An 18,875-nucleotide genomic window follows, 5' to 3' on the forward strand; every position below is an offset into this window, starting at 1 on the left:
CAGCATCATGAGCTTCAGACACTCGTATGAATGCTTGATCAATGATCTTGTTGGCTTCAGCTATATCTGCTTCAACTTCTTTGTCAATCAGCTCACTGTTTGTGATGCCTGCTGACGACTTTTGGCTTACTACTTTAACCTTTTGGCAAGGACTTGTAGTTTAGCCAATCTTTCTTTATCTGAAGCTATTTTCTTCATAGCTTCTTCAATCTGTTCAGCTTCTTTGTTCTTATCTACTCCATCAGACAGCATTTCCTTCTTTTCTTTACTCAGCTTTGTGATAAAATCTTCTGCTGTGCTGATCTGTGTTTCGAAAAGTTTGATTTGTTCTTGAAGCTTTTTGTAGTCAGACCTTTTGGGAGGGTTAGAGGCTTTCATCCTCTGCTTCTCAAGTCTTTCATAAGCTTCATCAGTTTGTTGCCTAGACCATTTTGATATGGCTTCAGCAGTGCCTATCTTAGCATCCACCAACTCCCTTTTCTTCCTTTTATACTCAGCAGTGAGATCAGCAATGAGTCTTTTGTACTTACTCCAGTTTGGAGCAGTTTTCCTTTTTGAGGGATCATTTTTGACCTTTTGGATCCTTTCAGCCTCATGCTTCAAAGCTACTAATGGCCATTCTTTAAACTGGGATTCTTCAGCTGGATAGAACTTTTCTTTCATGATGAAGGCTAGAAGCTGTTCTCTCAATCTCTTCTTTTGATCAGCCTTTTCTTTGTCTAGCTCTTGTGCATATTCTTCCATCTGCTTAACCTTTGCAAGGTAGAACTCCAGTCTATTCGCAATGCCTTCTTCGCTTAGTTTTTCTTTCTCACTGTCAACCTTGGCTTTAACTTTAGCTTGCCTTGCCTTTATCTTGAGATAATCATTTATATCTTCTGGAGCTATATAGCCGATGAGTGAGGAGAATTTTCTTTTTGATGGGTCTGCTTCTGTATAAAACTGTCTCATCTCATTTTTGATGGCATCAAGCTCTAGTGGATATTTTTCAGCATTTGGATCATGTATCCCTTCATCGGCAGTAATTGGCTTTCTTTTTCTTTTTAAGAGCTGTGGTTGTGATATGGGAAGAGATATAGGAAGAATTAAGGCAGTTGTGGATGTCTGACTAACAGTGGTTGAAACAACTGATGTCTCAACTGCTGTTGTCATTACAATTACTGATGTATCAGTAGTTGTCTTCTGCTTTGAGCAGGGGATGGAGAATGGGAAATGATATTTGAAGGTGGTGATGGTGGTGGTGACTCATCATCAGGAATGAAAACCTTTCTTCTTTTTGAAGAGGAGACTGATGATGTTTTGGGTGGATCAGTGGTTTGTGATTGTGATTGACTAACAGTGGTTGAAACAACTGGTGCTTCAATCACTGTTGTCACTACAGTAGATGTTGTAACATCTGCTGTCTTCTGCTTTATGGCAGGAGGCAGTGGTGGTGATGTGGTTGTAGATGATGATAGTGGTGGTTTTTGTGTTATAGACACAGGTGGTGGTGGAACAGTAGTTGTGATGGTGTGTGATGAGGTGGTGTGTGATGAGGTGGTGTGTGTTGAAGGTTTGTGTGTTGATGAGATGGCAGCTGTTTGGCTACTGACAGCAGTTTTTGTAACTACTGCTGTATCAGCTGTTGAAGTTTGTGAGGTTTTGGGTTTCTCTGGTTCAATGTACACCCCATCTTCTAAACCTTTCTTTTTCAACCTGGTTTTCTCCCCCTTTTTGGCATTATCTGCCAGGGGTGTGTCCATGAAGAAAATGGCAGAAGGAGCTTTCTCACTTTGAGCATTCTGTTGTATGCTGGCCTTTATAGCCTTGATGTCTGCTTGAGTGTCTTTGAACCGAGATTCCACCATGTTGGTCAACATTTTTACTTGATTTGCGTGCTGTGATGGTTCTTTTGAAACCGCTGCTTCAGGATAGTCAGGTTTTTGAGGGATTTTTGGGTCTTTCTTCCTCAATTCCTCCAACCTTTTGTAGGTTGACCTGACCACATCTTCTTTCCATCTAGCAACTTGTCTTTTGGTGCCAAATTCAGCAACAACCAATTCTTCTTTCATTCTTTTTAGTTCCAACTGCTTTTCAGGTACATTCCTTTTGAACTTTGCCCAATCAGGAGGAGTGTGAGTGACATTCCTTTTTATCATAACTTGAATTCTGGCTGATTAAGCTTCAAGCTCTGGGACAATCCACTCTTTGTACATGTGTCTCTCTCCTTTGTATTTCTTGTAAAACATGATGCTTTCAATGTAGTCTTTCTTCAGAGTTTCAGCTGCTCTTTCAGAAATTTTTTGACTAACATTCTTTGCAAAACGTTCCAGGGAGTTGACTTGTGTAAGCAGATATTGGTAGTATCTTGAAACTTCTTTGTCAGATTTCCCTTGTGAGTTTCTCTGTGAGATATCCTCTGCTTGTTTGGTCTTTATTTTCAAATATTCATCAATGTTTTTGGGCCATGGATATCCTTTGATTGAGGGCAAACTCCTTTTGGCAGGGTCATCCTCAGTATAGAAGGATTTTATCTCTTCTCTGACAGCTTCTAGTTCAAGAGGAAATTGAACACCTGCAGGAGGTAAAGGTTTGTGCATTGGAACAGAAGAAAGTGGAACTGGTTTTGGTATATTGACAAGAGCTAAAGATTTTGAAGATGTTTGGGGTGGTGAAGTGACATCATCTTTAGGAGTTAGCCTCCTCCTCTTTATTTGAGGAGGGACTGATGATGTTTTGGATGGAAAGATGGTTGTAGTGGCAGTGGTTTGTGATAGACTAACAGCTGTTGAAACAACTGGTGTTCCAACCACTGTTGTCTTTACAACAGATGTTTTAACATCTGCTGTCTTCTGCCTTTTGACAGGAGGTGATTGTGATTTAGGTGGTGATGGTGGTAAAGCAGTGGATGTTGTGTGTGTTGAGGTGGTGTGTGTTGAAGTGGGAGCAGATGTTGAAACTACTGAGGTACCAACAGCAGCTGATACAACAGAGGTTACAACACTTGTTTTGGGAGGTGGTTTTTTAACAGACTTTGAACGCCTGACCGGAATGGATTTGGGTAGCCTTACTTTTCTAGTAGACTTCTTCTTTTCATCAAAAAGATTTTCATCATCTCTTGACCCTGAAGTACCCTGATCCGGATAATCCACCTTGGCTTTTTTTTTGGCCTCTCTATCCCTTTTTACACATGCAAGTGCTTCTGCAAGTGCATTTGTAGTCTCATCAATTTTCTTACTACCATCTGGTAAAGGGATCTGCTTGGTCATATTTGAATTTTCTGGTGCAAGGTAAAGACCATCAGTTATTCCCTTTCTTTTCCATTCTTGAATTTTCTCCCCCTTTTTGGCATTATCTTCAGGGAGTTGATCAATGAAAAATACTGGTGGAGGAGCAGTGCCAGTGGTGTGCAGGATCTGAGTTTTGAGAGCCTTTAGATCAGCCTGAGTGTCTTTGAACCTAGACTCCATAGCATTTCTCAGCTGTTGAACATGTTTTTCATGTTGCTGATCTGCCAGTTGTGCCTGATGATGGAGATAAGGTTGAAAGAGATTCCAGAGCTCATTTGTAGCAGGTGCTTGTTGTAGAGCAGGTGCTTGAGGTGGAACAACAGTGGATTGTACCTTTTGTACCTATAACAACTGCTGGAGCATATGTTTGAGCTCTGCAACAGAGTTTTCAAGTTTTTCAACATGATCCGTCAATTTCTGGTACTTTAAATCATCACCCAATTTAATGGGATCATCTGATTTCCCACTAACAGTGGTTTTATCAGTGGCAGATGTAGGGAATTTATTCCAAACACTAACCACTGATGCCCCTTTTTCTTGGTACTGGGGTCTTCTTCCTTCAACACTTGACAACCTTTTGATGATGCCAGTTGGATATATAAATCCACTGGTGGTTGGCAGAGGTGCTATGTAAGGAATTGCCTTCAAGGAAGTCTTATTAATGAAACCACTGCCCAACTGTAAACCTGTAGGTTCAATAGTTGTAGTGGCTGCTTCACTTGGATTACCACAAAGAGTTACTTGTAACTCAATGGGTGTAACCTCCTCAGGTTTTGTTGGTGGGTTAGCAATGGATGATACAGCAGGCTCAGTCATTTGTTGAGGTATATTCTCATTGACAGGTGATTGAGAAGGACTGGATAGTGCCTGGTTCAAGTCAATTGCATCCAACAGTAGTTGTGTTTTTGGTGGAACTGAGGATGTGATGGTGGGTTTAGAAGGCGGAGTTGCTCCGGGCATTGAGCTGTGGATGATGGAGACAAGTGTATCCAGAGCATCATGATGTGGTGGCCCTTTGTGTACAACCTGTCCTTTTTGTGAAGAAGTAGGAGGAGTTATGGTTATGGGTTGAGATATTTGTACCAACTGCTGTGAGGAAGAAAGAAGTGGTTTCTAGTGACATTTGTGTTGCACAGGCATTAACTCTGGTATCTCATCTGCCAGAGTTGCCGTTTTGATTGGTTTGGAGGGTTTTTGATTTTTCTTTTTGGATGGCCTTTTTGGTTTGGTAGGTGTGGGTTTCAAAACAGTTGTTCTGCTGCTTTGATCACCTAGAGCAGTAGGCTCAGCAGCAGATACCTGAGGAGCAGTGGTAGCTGCTAAAATCTGCTCAGGTACCCCTGCTTGTGTTTTGCAAGGTGCTAACATACGTGAAAATGTTTCGGATGTTAGACAGTTTATTGCAGTTATTTCACCTTGGTTTATTAGAGACAAATCATCCTTACTGAATTTCTTTTGAAAATAATAGCTTAAAAACCTTGGAAACAGTAAAAATGATTTGCTTTCAACATTATTAACCAAATCTTTAAAGATTTCCCGAGAATAGTTATAATTTTCTTCTTGAAGAATCGCATATCCCAGATTTTGCTCTGATACCAATTGTTAGGATCTGAGGCTGTCATGATTCGTGTTTGTTTGCATAAAACTAATAAGTGCAGCGGAAATGAGTTGCAAACAAAGTAAACACAAACAAAGGAAAGTAGAGATTGATAAACAATTGCTTTTCATTGAGTCAAATGATTGAAATACAAAGCAAATGATTACAGTAAAAGCTTACAATCTAAACTCCCCCTCAGCCTGATACACCAGAGTTGGTTGCCCAAGATGAAAGGATGAATTGAGGAGAAGAACTCACTCAAAACGATCAAGTGTAACAGTACAGAGTACTGTCATACTTATAGGCAAACCAAACTACTGATATACTTCAGCTGACGTCACCATGATAGTGACATCTAACGACCTAACAAACTACAAATACTGTTCTATACAAACTACTGTTATGTAACATCTGATATTCACTAACATACAAAACAAAATGAAAACTACTGCTTCACGTTCCACTATTGTAGCCTTAGCACAGATGTTGAGTCTTCAATGCTTTCTTCAAAGGTGATCAGTCTTTGAGAGGGCAGTGCTTGAGTCTTCAGCAGCACTTAGGAAACAGCAGTAGATAGAGCAACAGAGTTTGTCTTTAGCAGTTGTTAGGTAATCATCAGAGTTTGTTTTATCAGTTGTTGTAGTTGAGCAGCACTTAAGATTATCAGTTGTTAGATAACCACTGTCAAGGGGAGAGATTAGAGTAAACTGTTGCTTATTTGAAGTCCACTGATGGGATCCGGTTTTGGCTTTACATTATCTGTTCCTCTGTTAGGGTTCAATCCCAACACCAAATTTCATATGTATGATGTGTTGTCCGAGCTTTAAATATATGCACACATGATTCACTGTTGTTAATGTTTGAAAAGACTGAGTTTATGTTGATGCCAAGTTCAGAACTCCGTGTGAAGAACAACATACTACTGCATGCTACTGTTTACTACTGTATACGATTATGTGATACTGTCTGATATGATGCTACGTGTTACTGAATGATACTGCATGTTATTGTGCGATACGTTACTGTATGTTACTGTTTGAACACCAAAGAGTTGTAAACATAATTGAAAGTAAAATACTCACATCGGATTTATGTGCAATGTACCTTAGATCGTGTGCAACGGTCTTAAACACAAATTAACCCTAGAAGCAATAACATACCGAGCAAACCAAGGTGAGTTCACACAGCCAAGGCATGGGATTCCCGGGTTGGGAATTGGGTTGGAAAGATTTGAATTGGATAATTACTAGTACTTACACTATTGCTAGACTATATACCATCGTCCTCAGGTTAGTCAGGACACTTACGTAAAACCTACGTAAACTAGTATCTACCACTGTCTCCCGGGTCGGGAGGACACTTACGTAAAACCTACGTAAACTCATACCTACTACTGTCTTCTGGGTCGGAAGTACACTTACGTAAAACCTACGTAAACCCCACGCGTACCACTGTCCTCGGGGAAGGGCACTCACGTAAAACCTATGTGACCTTGTACGTATTCCTGTTCTCGGATTAAGAAGAACACATGGTTACAATAGTCTAGTAAGGATAAACATGGGAAGCCTCCATTAGTAATAAATATAATCATGGGAAACCCCCACTATTAGTACATACATACGTGGGAAGCCCCCACTAATTGAACATATGAATTACTGCTACGAACTTACTTTCTGTGAACTCGCTCAACTAGTTGTTGACTCTCTGCTGCATGCCTTGCAGGACCTTAGGTACATATGGAGCTTGCACAGGGAGGAGCAAGTCGTTGTGGACAAGGATCGTGAACGCTATGATTGAACGGTATGACATTACATACTTATTATGATTGGGCTTTTACTTATTTGCTTCCGCTAAACGTTGAACTATTACTTATGTTTTGAACACCTTTCATATGGATGGGTTTGGTTTAATGACATTTACTTTTACTATATACGTTGTTCTATATGATTGGTGGCTTGATCCTGGTCATGTCACGCCTCCAAGCGGTGGTACTCCGCGGGTGGATTTTGGGGGTGTGACAGGGTGGATATACTCTTTGATTAAAAACCTGACTTGCCGGAGCTCCCAGGTTGGTTAGAGTGGAGCAGGAATCGACATCTTTCTAACAGGTTTGATTGTGCATACCTACAAGTGGTAAATCAGGGACATTAAGGTGTACTTGATTTTCTACAAGTGGTACAGAGGTTTGTTATTTCGAAATGATTAATCAAGGTCATTAATTTGAACTTGATGTAATCTTTATTCAATTGGTTGAAAAGCAATATGATGAACCCCGAACCTACAAGTGGTAAAATCAACAAAACTTATTTTCTAGAAAAACCATTTTGATTAAAACAAACTTAAGTGTTTTGAAATCATAATGGGAAAATAGTTTGTTAAAAGGGGGAGTTCTGATTGTTTATGCCAAGTGAATGGCGATTTGAAGCAATTCACATCAGTTGTCAATTTTCTTGTACAGTTTGTTTTCAAGTTTTCTTTAAATGTTTCTGAATTTTAGGGGGAGTAAGAAAATTTCAGAAAATCCAAAAACATCAGAAAATTTGAAAAAGTCCAAAAACATGATAATTCAAAACGAGTTTTGTTGTATAAAAGAGGAAATGATAGTACATCAGCGGACTATCACAACACGCTAAAGATTTGAAAAGACAAATATGTGATAAACAATCTCACTGTGGTGTGCCAGTAGATTTTTGCACATTTAGTAGATTGTTTTCAAGATATAAACCTAAAATTTTAAACTTACTTATCTCGTGGGGAACATTTTTTTGGATATATGGGTAACCCCCGAAATCTTGTTTGAAAGGTCCCTCTTTCTGAGATACTAGGTCTTTATACTCGGTGATATCTGGGGTATTATCCCGGGACTTTTGATTTTGCGGAAGCAATGCCCTAGTCCCCGTATAATACTTTGCATTTGCTTGAAATATAGCATCGCCCTTAGTACAAAAAATGATGAAACATTGAAAAATGCTAATCATGTGCTGTTGAAGAAAAGATTCTCTAAAGGGAACACACCAAAAGTCGAGCCGTCATCTCTCTGCTGAACAGAAGTTCTGACCTGAGCTCTCACGGTTTCGCATTTAACCCTTTTATAGATATCATCTAGGTATACTCACCTGTAAGACTGAATATTGGGATCTGGATACGGGAGTATATTCAAGTGGTGGGACACGCGAATAAGTTTAAGTGCTTAAAACATTAATCTCGTATCTCGAAACCGTTGAACTTTGTGTGAAAATTTAAGTGGACAAGTATACTGACAATCTAGGTGAATTGTTTAGAACTTAAAATGTTTAAAGCTTAACGGTGTTAGTGATTTGTCTCAAAAACTGATATGATCCTCTTACACAAACTCACAAAAATATGTTCTGTAAATATTTCTTTTCTGCATTCAATTTTATTCAAAATTCCAAAAAGATTTTGAGTGTGTTTTAGCATAAACTTTTGAAAAATCCAAAAAGATTTTCGACAACTGGTGTTGAAAAGCTGATTTTCAAAATTCCAAGTGCTAAACATGATGAATATTATTTTGAGAGGGAGTTTGTTTTAAATGAGTAAAATTTTGGAAGATTCTGTCTGCAAGTGGTCATCAGAATTTTTTTTTTAATGAAAAATCATTCTTTGGTCGATTTTGTTTCTACAAGTGGTAGACAGGAAGCTTAAATTTGTAAAATTTATAGTTAGGTAGAGATTGTGCAGGTTTGAGTAAGAGCTGGGTTAATCGATCCTGAGGAGCTTATGGTTAGAGAAAGCCAGGTTCCGATGCCTGAGGATTCTGTGAACAGAGAAAGCCAGGCTTCAATCCTGAGCAAAGTGTGAGCCAGGTCACGATCTTGATCCTGTAAAAGCCAGACTACGATCCCAACTTATCGAAAGGGGAAGTCTAAAGATACCTAAGTAGATTTGAGCCAGGTTATGATTCTGAAGATAAAGTTCACGCAAGCTGATGATGCTGATGAACTTAAGGAATTAAGAGATCTGATCAAGAGAATTAGAAAGCTTGAGAGCCAGATTGAGATCCTGATTTGTTAAAGATTTAACATACGAGAGGGAGAGTATTTGTTCGAGAGGAGTCTGTTGGTGTTTATAAAGAGAAGAGAGAGATTTGAGGATGATTTACATTGTAAGATACTTCGAAGAAGAGCCCGAAGACTAATAAAGACTAAAGATGTTGAAGTCTCGACACTTAAGACTCGTCAACGTTCGAGGGGGAGTCTATTAGTGCATGCGTCTGTCGACTTCGTCTTGTATCGAGTCTTGTCTTAGAATGTTAGAACAGGGCACGTATTTCGAGAAAATGTAATTTCGCATGTAGTGAGGTAATTCCGCTTGAAAGGTGTCAAGGTATTTCCGTGCGGAATTAGATTCCGTTTGGAATCTAATAACGCTTGAACCCTTTCAAACGGAATTAACAAGCCTATAAATACCCATTCAATGCGAAATCAGTTAGGATTTTCCGGTCAGTGTAACGAAGTGCTGCCGAAGTGTCGTCTCACTGTAATTTGTCATCTAATCAATCAGAAAGGCAGTTTAAGTGATATTCTAGCTGAATTGAGCTCATCACGTCTGTTTCCGCCTTTTGTTTTGAGTATAAACTCTTCTGATAGACTCGTTCGGGTCCGAAAACGATCCTACGACATGAACATTTTTAACATTTGTTTACACATTACATGATTTACATTTGACAATAGACATGGTTTACACAATAACATTTGACAATTGGTTTAAACAAGACAATTTTGGTGGTTTGTTTGGGTAAGTGATTTAAGTAACGAGGCGTGTGTAATATGATAAAAGCATGGTGGATACGGCGCTGGTACTTCCTATATATAAGTGCTTTTATGACATTACATATCGTAGCGTTATTTAAACCATTTCAATTTAGACATATTACATTTTATACAAATAACCTACTTTCACAAGACATTGTTTTACAAACAGTTTATGTTACACAACTCATTTTACTTGGTTATTTAATTAACCATACACCTTTCTTTTATATAATCTGATTTCTTATCACATTTTCGTATGATTTATAAAACACTTAACCAGATTCATGGCTAGTTTTTATTAAACATTTCTTTAAACTTGAGTCATGAATCCTATTTTAACAAAACCTATGTATATCACGGGCATTTTTATGCTGACATACCTATTTTCACATGTGTTTTCAGGAGCTGTTGCATAGGATGATCAAGAAACACTTAGGCGGACCTGTGCCTTAGTGACATAAAACGAAGCTAGAACTAGTTTAATTACGTTATGTACTCTTGTTCTTCCGTTTAAAGACAATGTAATCCTTTTTGTTTATAAATAAAACATAACTTTAAATACCATGGTTGTGAAACAATAATTTTATTACAACACTCCCCGACGTTTCTGCCGCGGTTTCGTTGTTTTACGCGGTCGGGGTGTGACATGCAGTGCATCAGTCTCCTTCTTTATCAAGAATAAAATATAATCAAATGTAAATCTACACAATCGATCCTAAATCTGCTTTATTTATGTTATTCAATTCTATAGAAACTTGATTTTATAAAGATTGCTTCGAATGCTATTAAATTCTTCTTTGTCCTAAACTTTGTAGATCTGATCATAAAAATTGAAGGTATGTTGTTTTAATTTGTTGTTTATCTACTGTGTATCTTTAATCAAGCGATTGAACATTTATCTTTTTTTTTTGCAAACAAAATCAAGATCAGAGGTTTTGTTATCATCATCTACATTCTCCGATTTATCTAGTGTCTATGAACGTTAATCATCTCTTCGACATTTATCGAAGTTACTGATTTTTGTTGATTTTGTTTTTCATGTGGAACCCTAAATCTTGGATAAAATTGGACTCCGATCATTCGTCAAACAACAGAGGTTAGTTAAATATTAAAGTTGTTTTCTCTTTTTTAAGTTTGTGTAGGTTTGGTTTTATCCTTTTTGTTCGGTATTTTTTTTTTCAAAAATTAATAACATATGTTCTGAATGTTTTATGGTTTGTTTTTCTCATGGTAAACCCTCAATCTTTTGTGACAATCGGACTCGAATTGTTCGTCGACCAAAACAGGTTAGTTCAGTTTTGTTGGTGTTGTTTGTTTTTTGATATGTATAGTCTTTCTTTTTTATTTTTGTCTTTAGGCGTTAATTTGAAATTTTATGTGATTATCTTTTGAAGTTCTTATGGTTTGTTTTGTGGGTTATAATTTTTTGTATTTGGTTATAATTTTTGTATTTAGTTAGTTGTTAATTCTTTAAAGATGTCTTTAATTTCTTTTTAAAGTTGTTTTTGTTTCTATAAATAGATTAGTGTTGTTAAAGATGATTATTGTATTCGAAATTATGATTCGGTTTCTGTAAATAGACTTTGTTTCTATAAATAGATTACTGTTATATTTTTTTTAAAACAGTGGTTACTTCATTTGCAGTTATGGATCCTGAAAACAATGCTCCTTCGTTGTTAAAGTTGATTTTGAGGACTATAATCCTATATTTTTGGTATGTTTCTTTAGTTTTCAGTTTTGTGCACCCAATAAGTTATTACAACTTATATGTTTTTTTTTTGTTTCGATTGATAGGAAATACCATATGATTTTGAAACCTTATTGTGGGGAGAACAACTTCCATATGTCAATGTCTTAAAATTATTGATGATGATTTATCGTGAGTCATTTAGTTATAATTTTTGTATTTAGTTAGTTGTTAATTCTTTAAAGATGCCTTTATTTTCATTTTTAAAGTTGTTTTTGTTTCTATAAACAGATTACTGTTGTTAAAGATGATTTTTATATTCAGAATTATGGGTTCGATTTCTGTAAATAGATTTTGTTTCTATAAATAGATTACCATTATATTTTTTTTTAAACAGTGGTTACTTCCTTTGCAGTTATGGATCCTAAAAACAACTCTCATTCGTTGTTAAAGTTGATTGGGGAATATGATCCTATATTTTTGGTATACTTCCTTAGTGATTTGATTTTCAAATTTTTAATTTTGAAGTCAATCATTATTTAAATTTAAATTTCGAAGTAAACCATTATTGTGTTTGATTTTAAATTTTCAATTTCGAAGTCAATTATTATTTTAAATTTAAATTTGAAAGTTTGCCATTAATGTGTTTGATTTTAAATTTCGAAGTCAATTATTATTTTAATTTAAATTTGGAAGTAAACCATTAATGTGTTTTACCCATTTAGTCCATTCTTTTTTTTTCAATTAACTTAATTCATCTTTAATGTGACAGAATTGATGGAGTGCTCTAAGAAGGTTTCTTTGTTAATTAATTCTTCTCTTCGGCTTACAAGGGATGGCGCTAAGGTAATTAACATCAAAATTCTATCTTTTTATTACTTGAATTCTCTTGCTTTATAATTTATTTCAATGTATTATTTTGTGTTTTGACTTGGATATAAAACATAATGTGAAGGCATATTTCAAACTTATTTTACCGGTTTTTTTTTATTTGGATTGCAGAATAAGTGCTTTGATGAACTCACAGGTATTTGGATTTTGTGTTTACTCTATTCTGCATAGGGCTCCTTCAATTTTTTGTATTCTTTTACTTCGGTCAGTGATTCTTTTATTTACAAGATAAGAATACAGGCTTCATCTGCATTAGCTACTTCCCAAACCCTCTCTCTTTCTTTCGCAATTTGCTACCCTTTTTGCTCTGTTTGTTTCCACCGTTTTCCAGAAGCATCATTATGTTGGTCTATCAAGATTTGATTACTGGTAATATTTTCCTTTCAATCTCACATATATTTTGTATTTATGCATTTAGGCTTATTAGCTCTTTGATTGTGTAGCGTTTTTGGTTATTGATTAGGTTTAATTTGCCTGTAAATCCATTAGGTTATTGTTTGACGTGAAGTTTTTTAGATCTGAAGATTGGTTTTTTAGGTTTATTTTGTGTAATGGTTTTTTATTAGCTTTTTAGGTTTTATTAATTTGTTTTTAATCTTTTTATTATTTGTCATGTGACTGATGTTTGAAGCTTTAATCTTTTGTTAGAATCTATAATTTTTTATATCTTTTTAGCTGATTTTAGGTTTTATTTACTGTTTTATTAATTATTATCTCTTAATTGTTATGCAGTGGATTGAATAATTTCTTACTAATATCATTATTCCATTGATAACATTAATCAATAAAAGATTTTGAGTTGATTATGATGAACACAAACAGAGAAAAAGGAGTAATACTACTTTAAATTAAAATTAAAAATTTCAGAATTTTTTCTCTTGTGATTAGTTGCATAAATCAATGGTTTTTATCACTTTGATTAATTGAATCCTTTGGAATCTTGATTTTTTTTTATGAGATGCTTTGACTATATTATTTGTAATTTTAGGGATGCTTCGAGTCTTCGACTATTGTTTTTGTACTCGAGTTGCATATCAAATTCAAATTGTGTTTTGTAATTTTAGGTGATGAGCCTCTTTTAGACTCCTTCTCCTACAAGGAACTCTTGAATGGGATCCTATGGGAAGTTGAATGAAAGGTATATCTTGCATCGTTCTTTATCTATATCTTGACTGGGATCCTAAGGGAAATTGATCTCTATTCGATTCACTGATGTATATTCTTCTCCTCACCATTTTGTTCCGTTAATCAACTCATGTGTGCTCTTATGTTTGATACCAGATCTGATTCCAGTGATTGATATCTGCTTGAGTAACCCAATCTGAGTCTGATTTTTTTCATTAACGATTCAGGTAAACTTTCATGATTTTGGTTTTTTTTTTTTGCAAGGCTAATCATCTAAATTATTTTGTTATTTTTATGGTTTACCATTGCATAAGTTAGTATAATTTATTGACAAAGTTTTGTTTTGGGGGATAGTAGTCATAAAGTGAGTAATATTCAAGGTTTATGTGTTTTTATTTTGATTCGTTAGGTGTTTATTTTGGATGGTCCGGAGTTTTTGGCTGCAACTATGTTGGACAGAGATATGCTTGCTGTGGCTGGAAATTGGTACCATGTCGGTTGGTTTTGCTTGGCAAGGTTAGACTTTCATAATAAGTTTGCTTTATTTACGGGATTGGATATTATTGATTTGATTTTCAGATTTTAAATTTTAAATTTTGAACTCAATCATTATTTAAATTTTAAATTTTGAAGTAAACCATTATTGTGTTTGATTTTAAATTTTCAATTTCGAAGTCAATTATTATTTTAAATTGAAATTTGAAAGTTTGCCATTAATGTGTTTGATTTTAAATTTCGAAGTCAATCATTATTTTAATTTAAATTTGAAAGTAAACCATTAATGTGTTTCACCCGTTTAGTCCATTCCTTTTTTCAATTAACTTAATTCATCATTAATGTGACAGAATTGATGGAGTGCTCTAAGAAGGTTTCTTTGTTAATTAGTTGTTCTCTTTGGCTTACAAGGGATGACGCTAAGGTAATTAATATCAAAATTCTATCTTTTTATTACTTAAATTCTCTTGCTTTATAATTTTTTTTAATATATTATTTTGTGTTTTGACTTGGATATAAAACATAATGTGAAGGTATAATTAAATAGATAAATGATATAGGATGATTAGGATTATTTACTAGTTATTACTATCATTTTCTAATAACATTTCTTATTGAGATAGCTTGGTTATGTAATTACAACCCTTTTTAGTTATATTTCTTATTCAGATAGCTGGTGATGCAGCAGGGTCATGTTGCAACTACTCTTCAACAACCACCTATAAGGCCTATGAAAGTGTTGTGCATTGTGTTTAATTAATATGGTTATTAACAGGTTTTTAATTTGATACATAATTTGAATTAGAATGGGCATGTGTATAGATTGAAATTAAGCTTATTTCACAAAACTTTAAGTCTTTGTTAAAAGAGTTGTAATTTCTTTAATGTTGATTGTGATAATTGTGTATCATTCTTAAATTTAGGATTAAGTCATAAACTGTTCTGAGACAGAGGTGCTGCATGTTATTAGATCAAAAAAACTATGATGGATGAACAAGTATGCAGCTAGATACAAGATATGCTTTTAAGTTTTAATTCTGCATTTAGAATGAATTTATACAGATTTTTGAATGTTTTGGAACTACTTACTGCATTGAATTCAATAGCAAGTAGTGGAAATATTATAATAGTGATGTGAAGTTTACAACAAGAAAAAGTCTATGAAACCGAATTAAAAATTTATGGTGGAGAAAACGGAAAGATGATACTTTAGAGGTTAAAAATGTTATTTTTATATTTTTATTTGTTGTAAATTAAATTTTCCTACCCGGAAAATTTCCGGGTTATAACCTAGTTATTTATAAAACACATATGTAAATATTATTGATGTCTAAAATATTTAGTGAAAAACTCATTTTCACTAAAATTTTCAACAAATAGTAATCAAATATAGAAGGTCCCATTCTAAAAATTTGTTAATATATAAAAAATAACCAAAAAAGATTTGGGGTTTAGGTCCAATAGGCAAAACTTTGGAGTTGGAGCTCTCCTTAAATGTAAAGGGTTTTCAGCATTGTGAAAAAATATTGCCTTTCAAAAAATAGTAAAAACAAAAAAAAACTAGTTTTATTATATAAAGGGATGTTCTGTTTCCACACCCCTATAATCTTATTTTCGTATCCCTAAGTCTATACGGGCCGTATAGACTTATACGGGCCGTATAGAATGTTTATGCGCAAAATTTAATGCGGTGGAATGTTGTTTTGTTTTTATATGTATACGTGACGTATAGATATATACGGGCCGTATACATATTTGCATAATTTTGTTTCGAAGGTTTGATAAGGGTTTTTAGTTTTGAACTCTGTATACGAGCCGTATAATGTTATACGGCCCGTATAGCCCGTATAGAAAAAAAATTTGTTGCAATCGGGAAACCGTTTAATAAATTTTGTAAATTTTAAAATAGTTTTGTATATATCGGATTATGTTACGAGTTTGTAGTTAAACTTATTTATTATTTTTAATAAGTTTCCACTTTGTAAAACGATAAATATGTATGTATAGAAAAGTTAATTTTTTATTGCAATCGGGAAACCGTTTAATAAGTTTTGTAAATTTAAAAATAGTATTGTATATATCGGATTATGTTACGAGTTTGTAGTTAAACGTATTTATAATGTTTAATAAGTTTCCACTTTGTAAAACGATAAATATGTGATATGATTATGATAAACTACGACAACAATTATCAAACAAACAACATAAGATTAATATTGAGAATGTTTTACATCTAAAACAAACAAAAAGATAAAGTTTTACAATGTTTCAAACGTAAAATAACAAAAAAAATACAATAAGCAGCTACGGCGGTGGTGGTGGTGGTGCAGCGCCAGCTCGTGGAGGTAGGGACGCGCCAGAATGCATAGCCACAATCGCCTCGACCATCCACTGTACATCCCCTGTCACTGCAGCTAAATCCCCTCTGACTGCAGCTACATCCGACTCGACCTAACCGAGTCTCGACTCGACCTGAACGAGTCTCTCCTCCACCTGAACGACTTTCTCCTCCACCCCCGGTGGAGGCATCACATGCTGTCTCACGCTCCGTCGAACGTACGGGCGATCACCCTATAAATCCGCCGTAGCTACCTGTGAACGATCGACAGTATGATCGCCTCCCTCTCCCTCGCCTCCCTCTCCATCGCCTCCCTCCCCCTCGCTTGTAGAACCCATGTGAAGTTTTATTGTTTTTCGTTGCTTACGAACGCATGAGCAATGCAAAACGACATCAACGTGGATGTAACACCGATAATATGGACTAGCGGCATTTTGTACCGATTCGTCTTGTAGGTGGAGTCTATAAGCAACACATGCGGGAAGGTGCGCCACAACATGTTCGACTCCGGGTGGATGAAGAAAACATCCTCGACCCGTTCGCCGTTTTGAGATGTTCTATGGTAAAAAACAAACCCAACCTTCTCCAACCGGTCGAAAAGTATCTGCATTGGAGTCTCGCCGACTTGTTCCATTCGACCCAATTTGGCCCGAGCATTGTATATGGTGTTTCTTATTGAGATATTATGGGGTTTATGTTCTTTAATGGCAGCAAGAATGTATCGTGGTTTTATGTTCTGATGCGTCATTTTCTCCACCGTCCTCTCTTCCGATGGAGTCAGCCTCATTAGGGACGGATGACCCTCTGGATACAAAAATGGTTTGTGGTTATGTTTAGCTTCCTCAACCCTTAGATCCCAATAACCTAACCTCTTTTTATATGCCCCGATTAGTTGGAACTTGCAACCGGTTTTCCTGGTCCCGCTGCGTCTGACCGTGGCTGTTGATTTATACTCGCCGGCACAATCGCACGTAAGCCAAATTTTTAACGGCTGACCGCTAGGGGGTTTATCGTAGATGGTGCGTTTGGTGACGAGGGCGTAGCCATTTACGCGTCCGACGTCTCTACACCACTCTACCAATTCATCCATACTAGCGAATTTCTAACGAAAACACTTATATGTGTCAATTAATGATTAACTCAAATGATTAACCCATCGGTTTAGTTTTAGTATAAATGGGTTCGAGTCAGTTTCAGGTTGAACCTGCAAACCCGTTTGGGTTAACGGGTCGGGTTTGGGTCAATATGGTCGGGTTGGCGGGTTGACCCGTTACACATTTATACTATATTATATTTTTTACAATATATTTTACGTCATAAATTAAATGGGGTGCGTATTTTTATGCCATGATTATAAGTTAAAAAGAGAAATTAACATAGATTTTATAATTTAAATATGATATTATATATATATATATATATTTGTGTTTTTTAAGTAAATTTTAACTTTAATATATTAATTTCAGAAAAAAAATAAAAAAATTCGGGTTTAATGGGTCGTGTTCGGGTCAACCCATGAAACTTCGGGTCGTGTTCGGGTTCTTATGTATGATACGATTTTTCGGGTTCGGGTTTGTGTAAAATTTTCAGGTTCAGGTTGGGTTGAACCCACCAACCCGCGAACACGACCGTTGAGCAACCCTAATCTAAGATTTTAATAAAAACAACATCAAACGTAAAAACACTAAAATAGTTAACGTACAACAAATAAACGTATAATTAAATGTTATACATGCTTGTTTTGAAACTCACTACGTTCCTGGTCAGCATTTGGACCCTCAGGCGGTCCACAACTTATGGGAGAAGAATGAGAACTATCAGTTGGCGGTCCAACACTAACAGGAGGGGCTTCAAAATTAACCGGGTGTTGCGATATATAATAACCAGCATAATTAGGCTGAAAGGCATCCAAGCCCCAAGTATCATGACCTGCATCAGACGCAAGAATGGGATCGAACGGAGCATTCAGATCAAACATTCCCGCTTTGTTATCTTCATTGTTATCATAACTCCCCCGATTCGCCTCGTTTTCAAACACATTAAAAAAGTCACCCCAACCCGACATTATAACGTAAATAATTTGAATACAGAGAAAAATAGAAGAAACAAATAGAAGTTGAATGAAAATGAATGAAATTAGTGTCGTTTATATAGAGAATTTTATGGAATATTACATCGTTTCAAATGATTAACACGTGAATCGAGGAATCTAACGTCGAATCAAATAACTCGCACGAATATCAAGGAATCTAACGTCTAATCACATAACTCGCACGAGATTCGAGGAATATAACATCGAATCGGAGAATCTTACGTCTACTCACACGTGAATCGAGGAATAATACGTCGCGTCAAATAGTAATAAAACAATAAAATAAACGAAAATCATTGTATACGGGTTGTATAGGTATATACGACCCGTATAAAATCATCGTATAATATATATACGACCACACTATAATCTTATTCTAACATGGTTGATACAAGTCGTATAAGGTTATACGGCCCGTATAGAATAAAGTGAACTAACAAAGGCTGCTGGCACAGCCTTTGTCGGTTCACTTTATTCTATACGAGCCGTATAACCTTATACGGCCCGTATCAACCATGTTAGAATAAGATGATACCATGTGGATTTATTAGGACCCTATATAAAAGTCTCCCAATATAATTTGGTATACACACAAAAAAACACAAAAAA

General features: G+C 35.6%; 1 protein-coding gene across 1 annotated transcript; it reads right to left on the minus strand.

Moving 5' to 3' along the window:
* Nucleotides 1-16,520: 16,520 nt before the first annotated feature.
* On the minus strand, nucleotides 16,521-18,239 carry LOC110931843 (PKS-NRPS hybrid synthetase CHGG_01239-like). Its single transcript, XM_022175216.1, has 2 exons — nucleotides 17,907-18,239; nucleotides 16,521-17,276 (listed from the first exon to the last, which is right to left on the minus strand). The coding sequence occupies exons 1-2, from the start codon at nucleotides 18,237-18,239 to the stop codon at nucleotides 16,521-16,523; spliced, it is 1,089 nt and encodes a 362-aa protein (XP_022030908.1).
* Between the last annotated feature and the right edge of the window lie 636 nt (nucleotides 18,240-18,875).

Source organism: Helianthus annuus, chromosome 3 (genome assembly GCF_002127325.2).
Source record: "Helianthus annuus cultivar XRQ/B chromosome 3, HanXRQr2.0-SUNRISE, whole genome shotgun sequence".
Taxonomy (NCBI): domain Eukaryota; kingdom Viridiplantae; phylum Streptophyta; class Magnoliopsida; order Asterales; family Asteraceae; genus Helianthus; species Helianthus annuus.

Excerpts from the sequence above, each read along its gene's own strand:
- LOC110931843 (XM_022175216.1), bottom strand. The coding sequence starts at position 18,239 with ATGTCGGGTTGGGGTGACTTTTTTAATGTGTTTGAAAACGAGGCGAAT. Across the intron at positions 17,277-17,906 it reads GTGAGTTTCAAAACAAGCAT|AAATTCGCTAGTATGGATGA; the intron begins GTATAACATTTA and ends TGTTTTCGTTAG.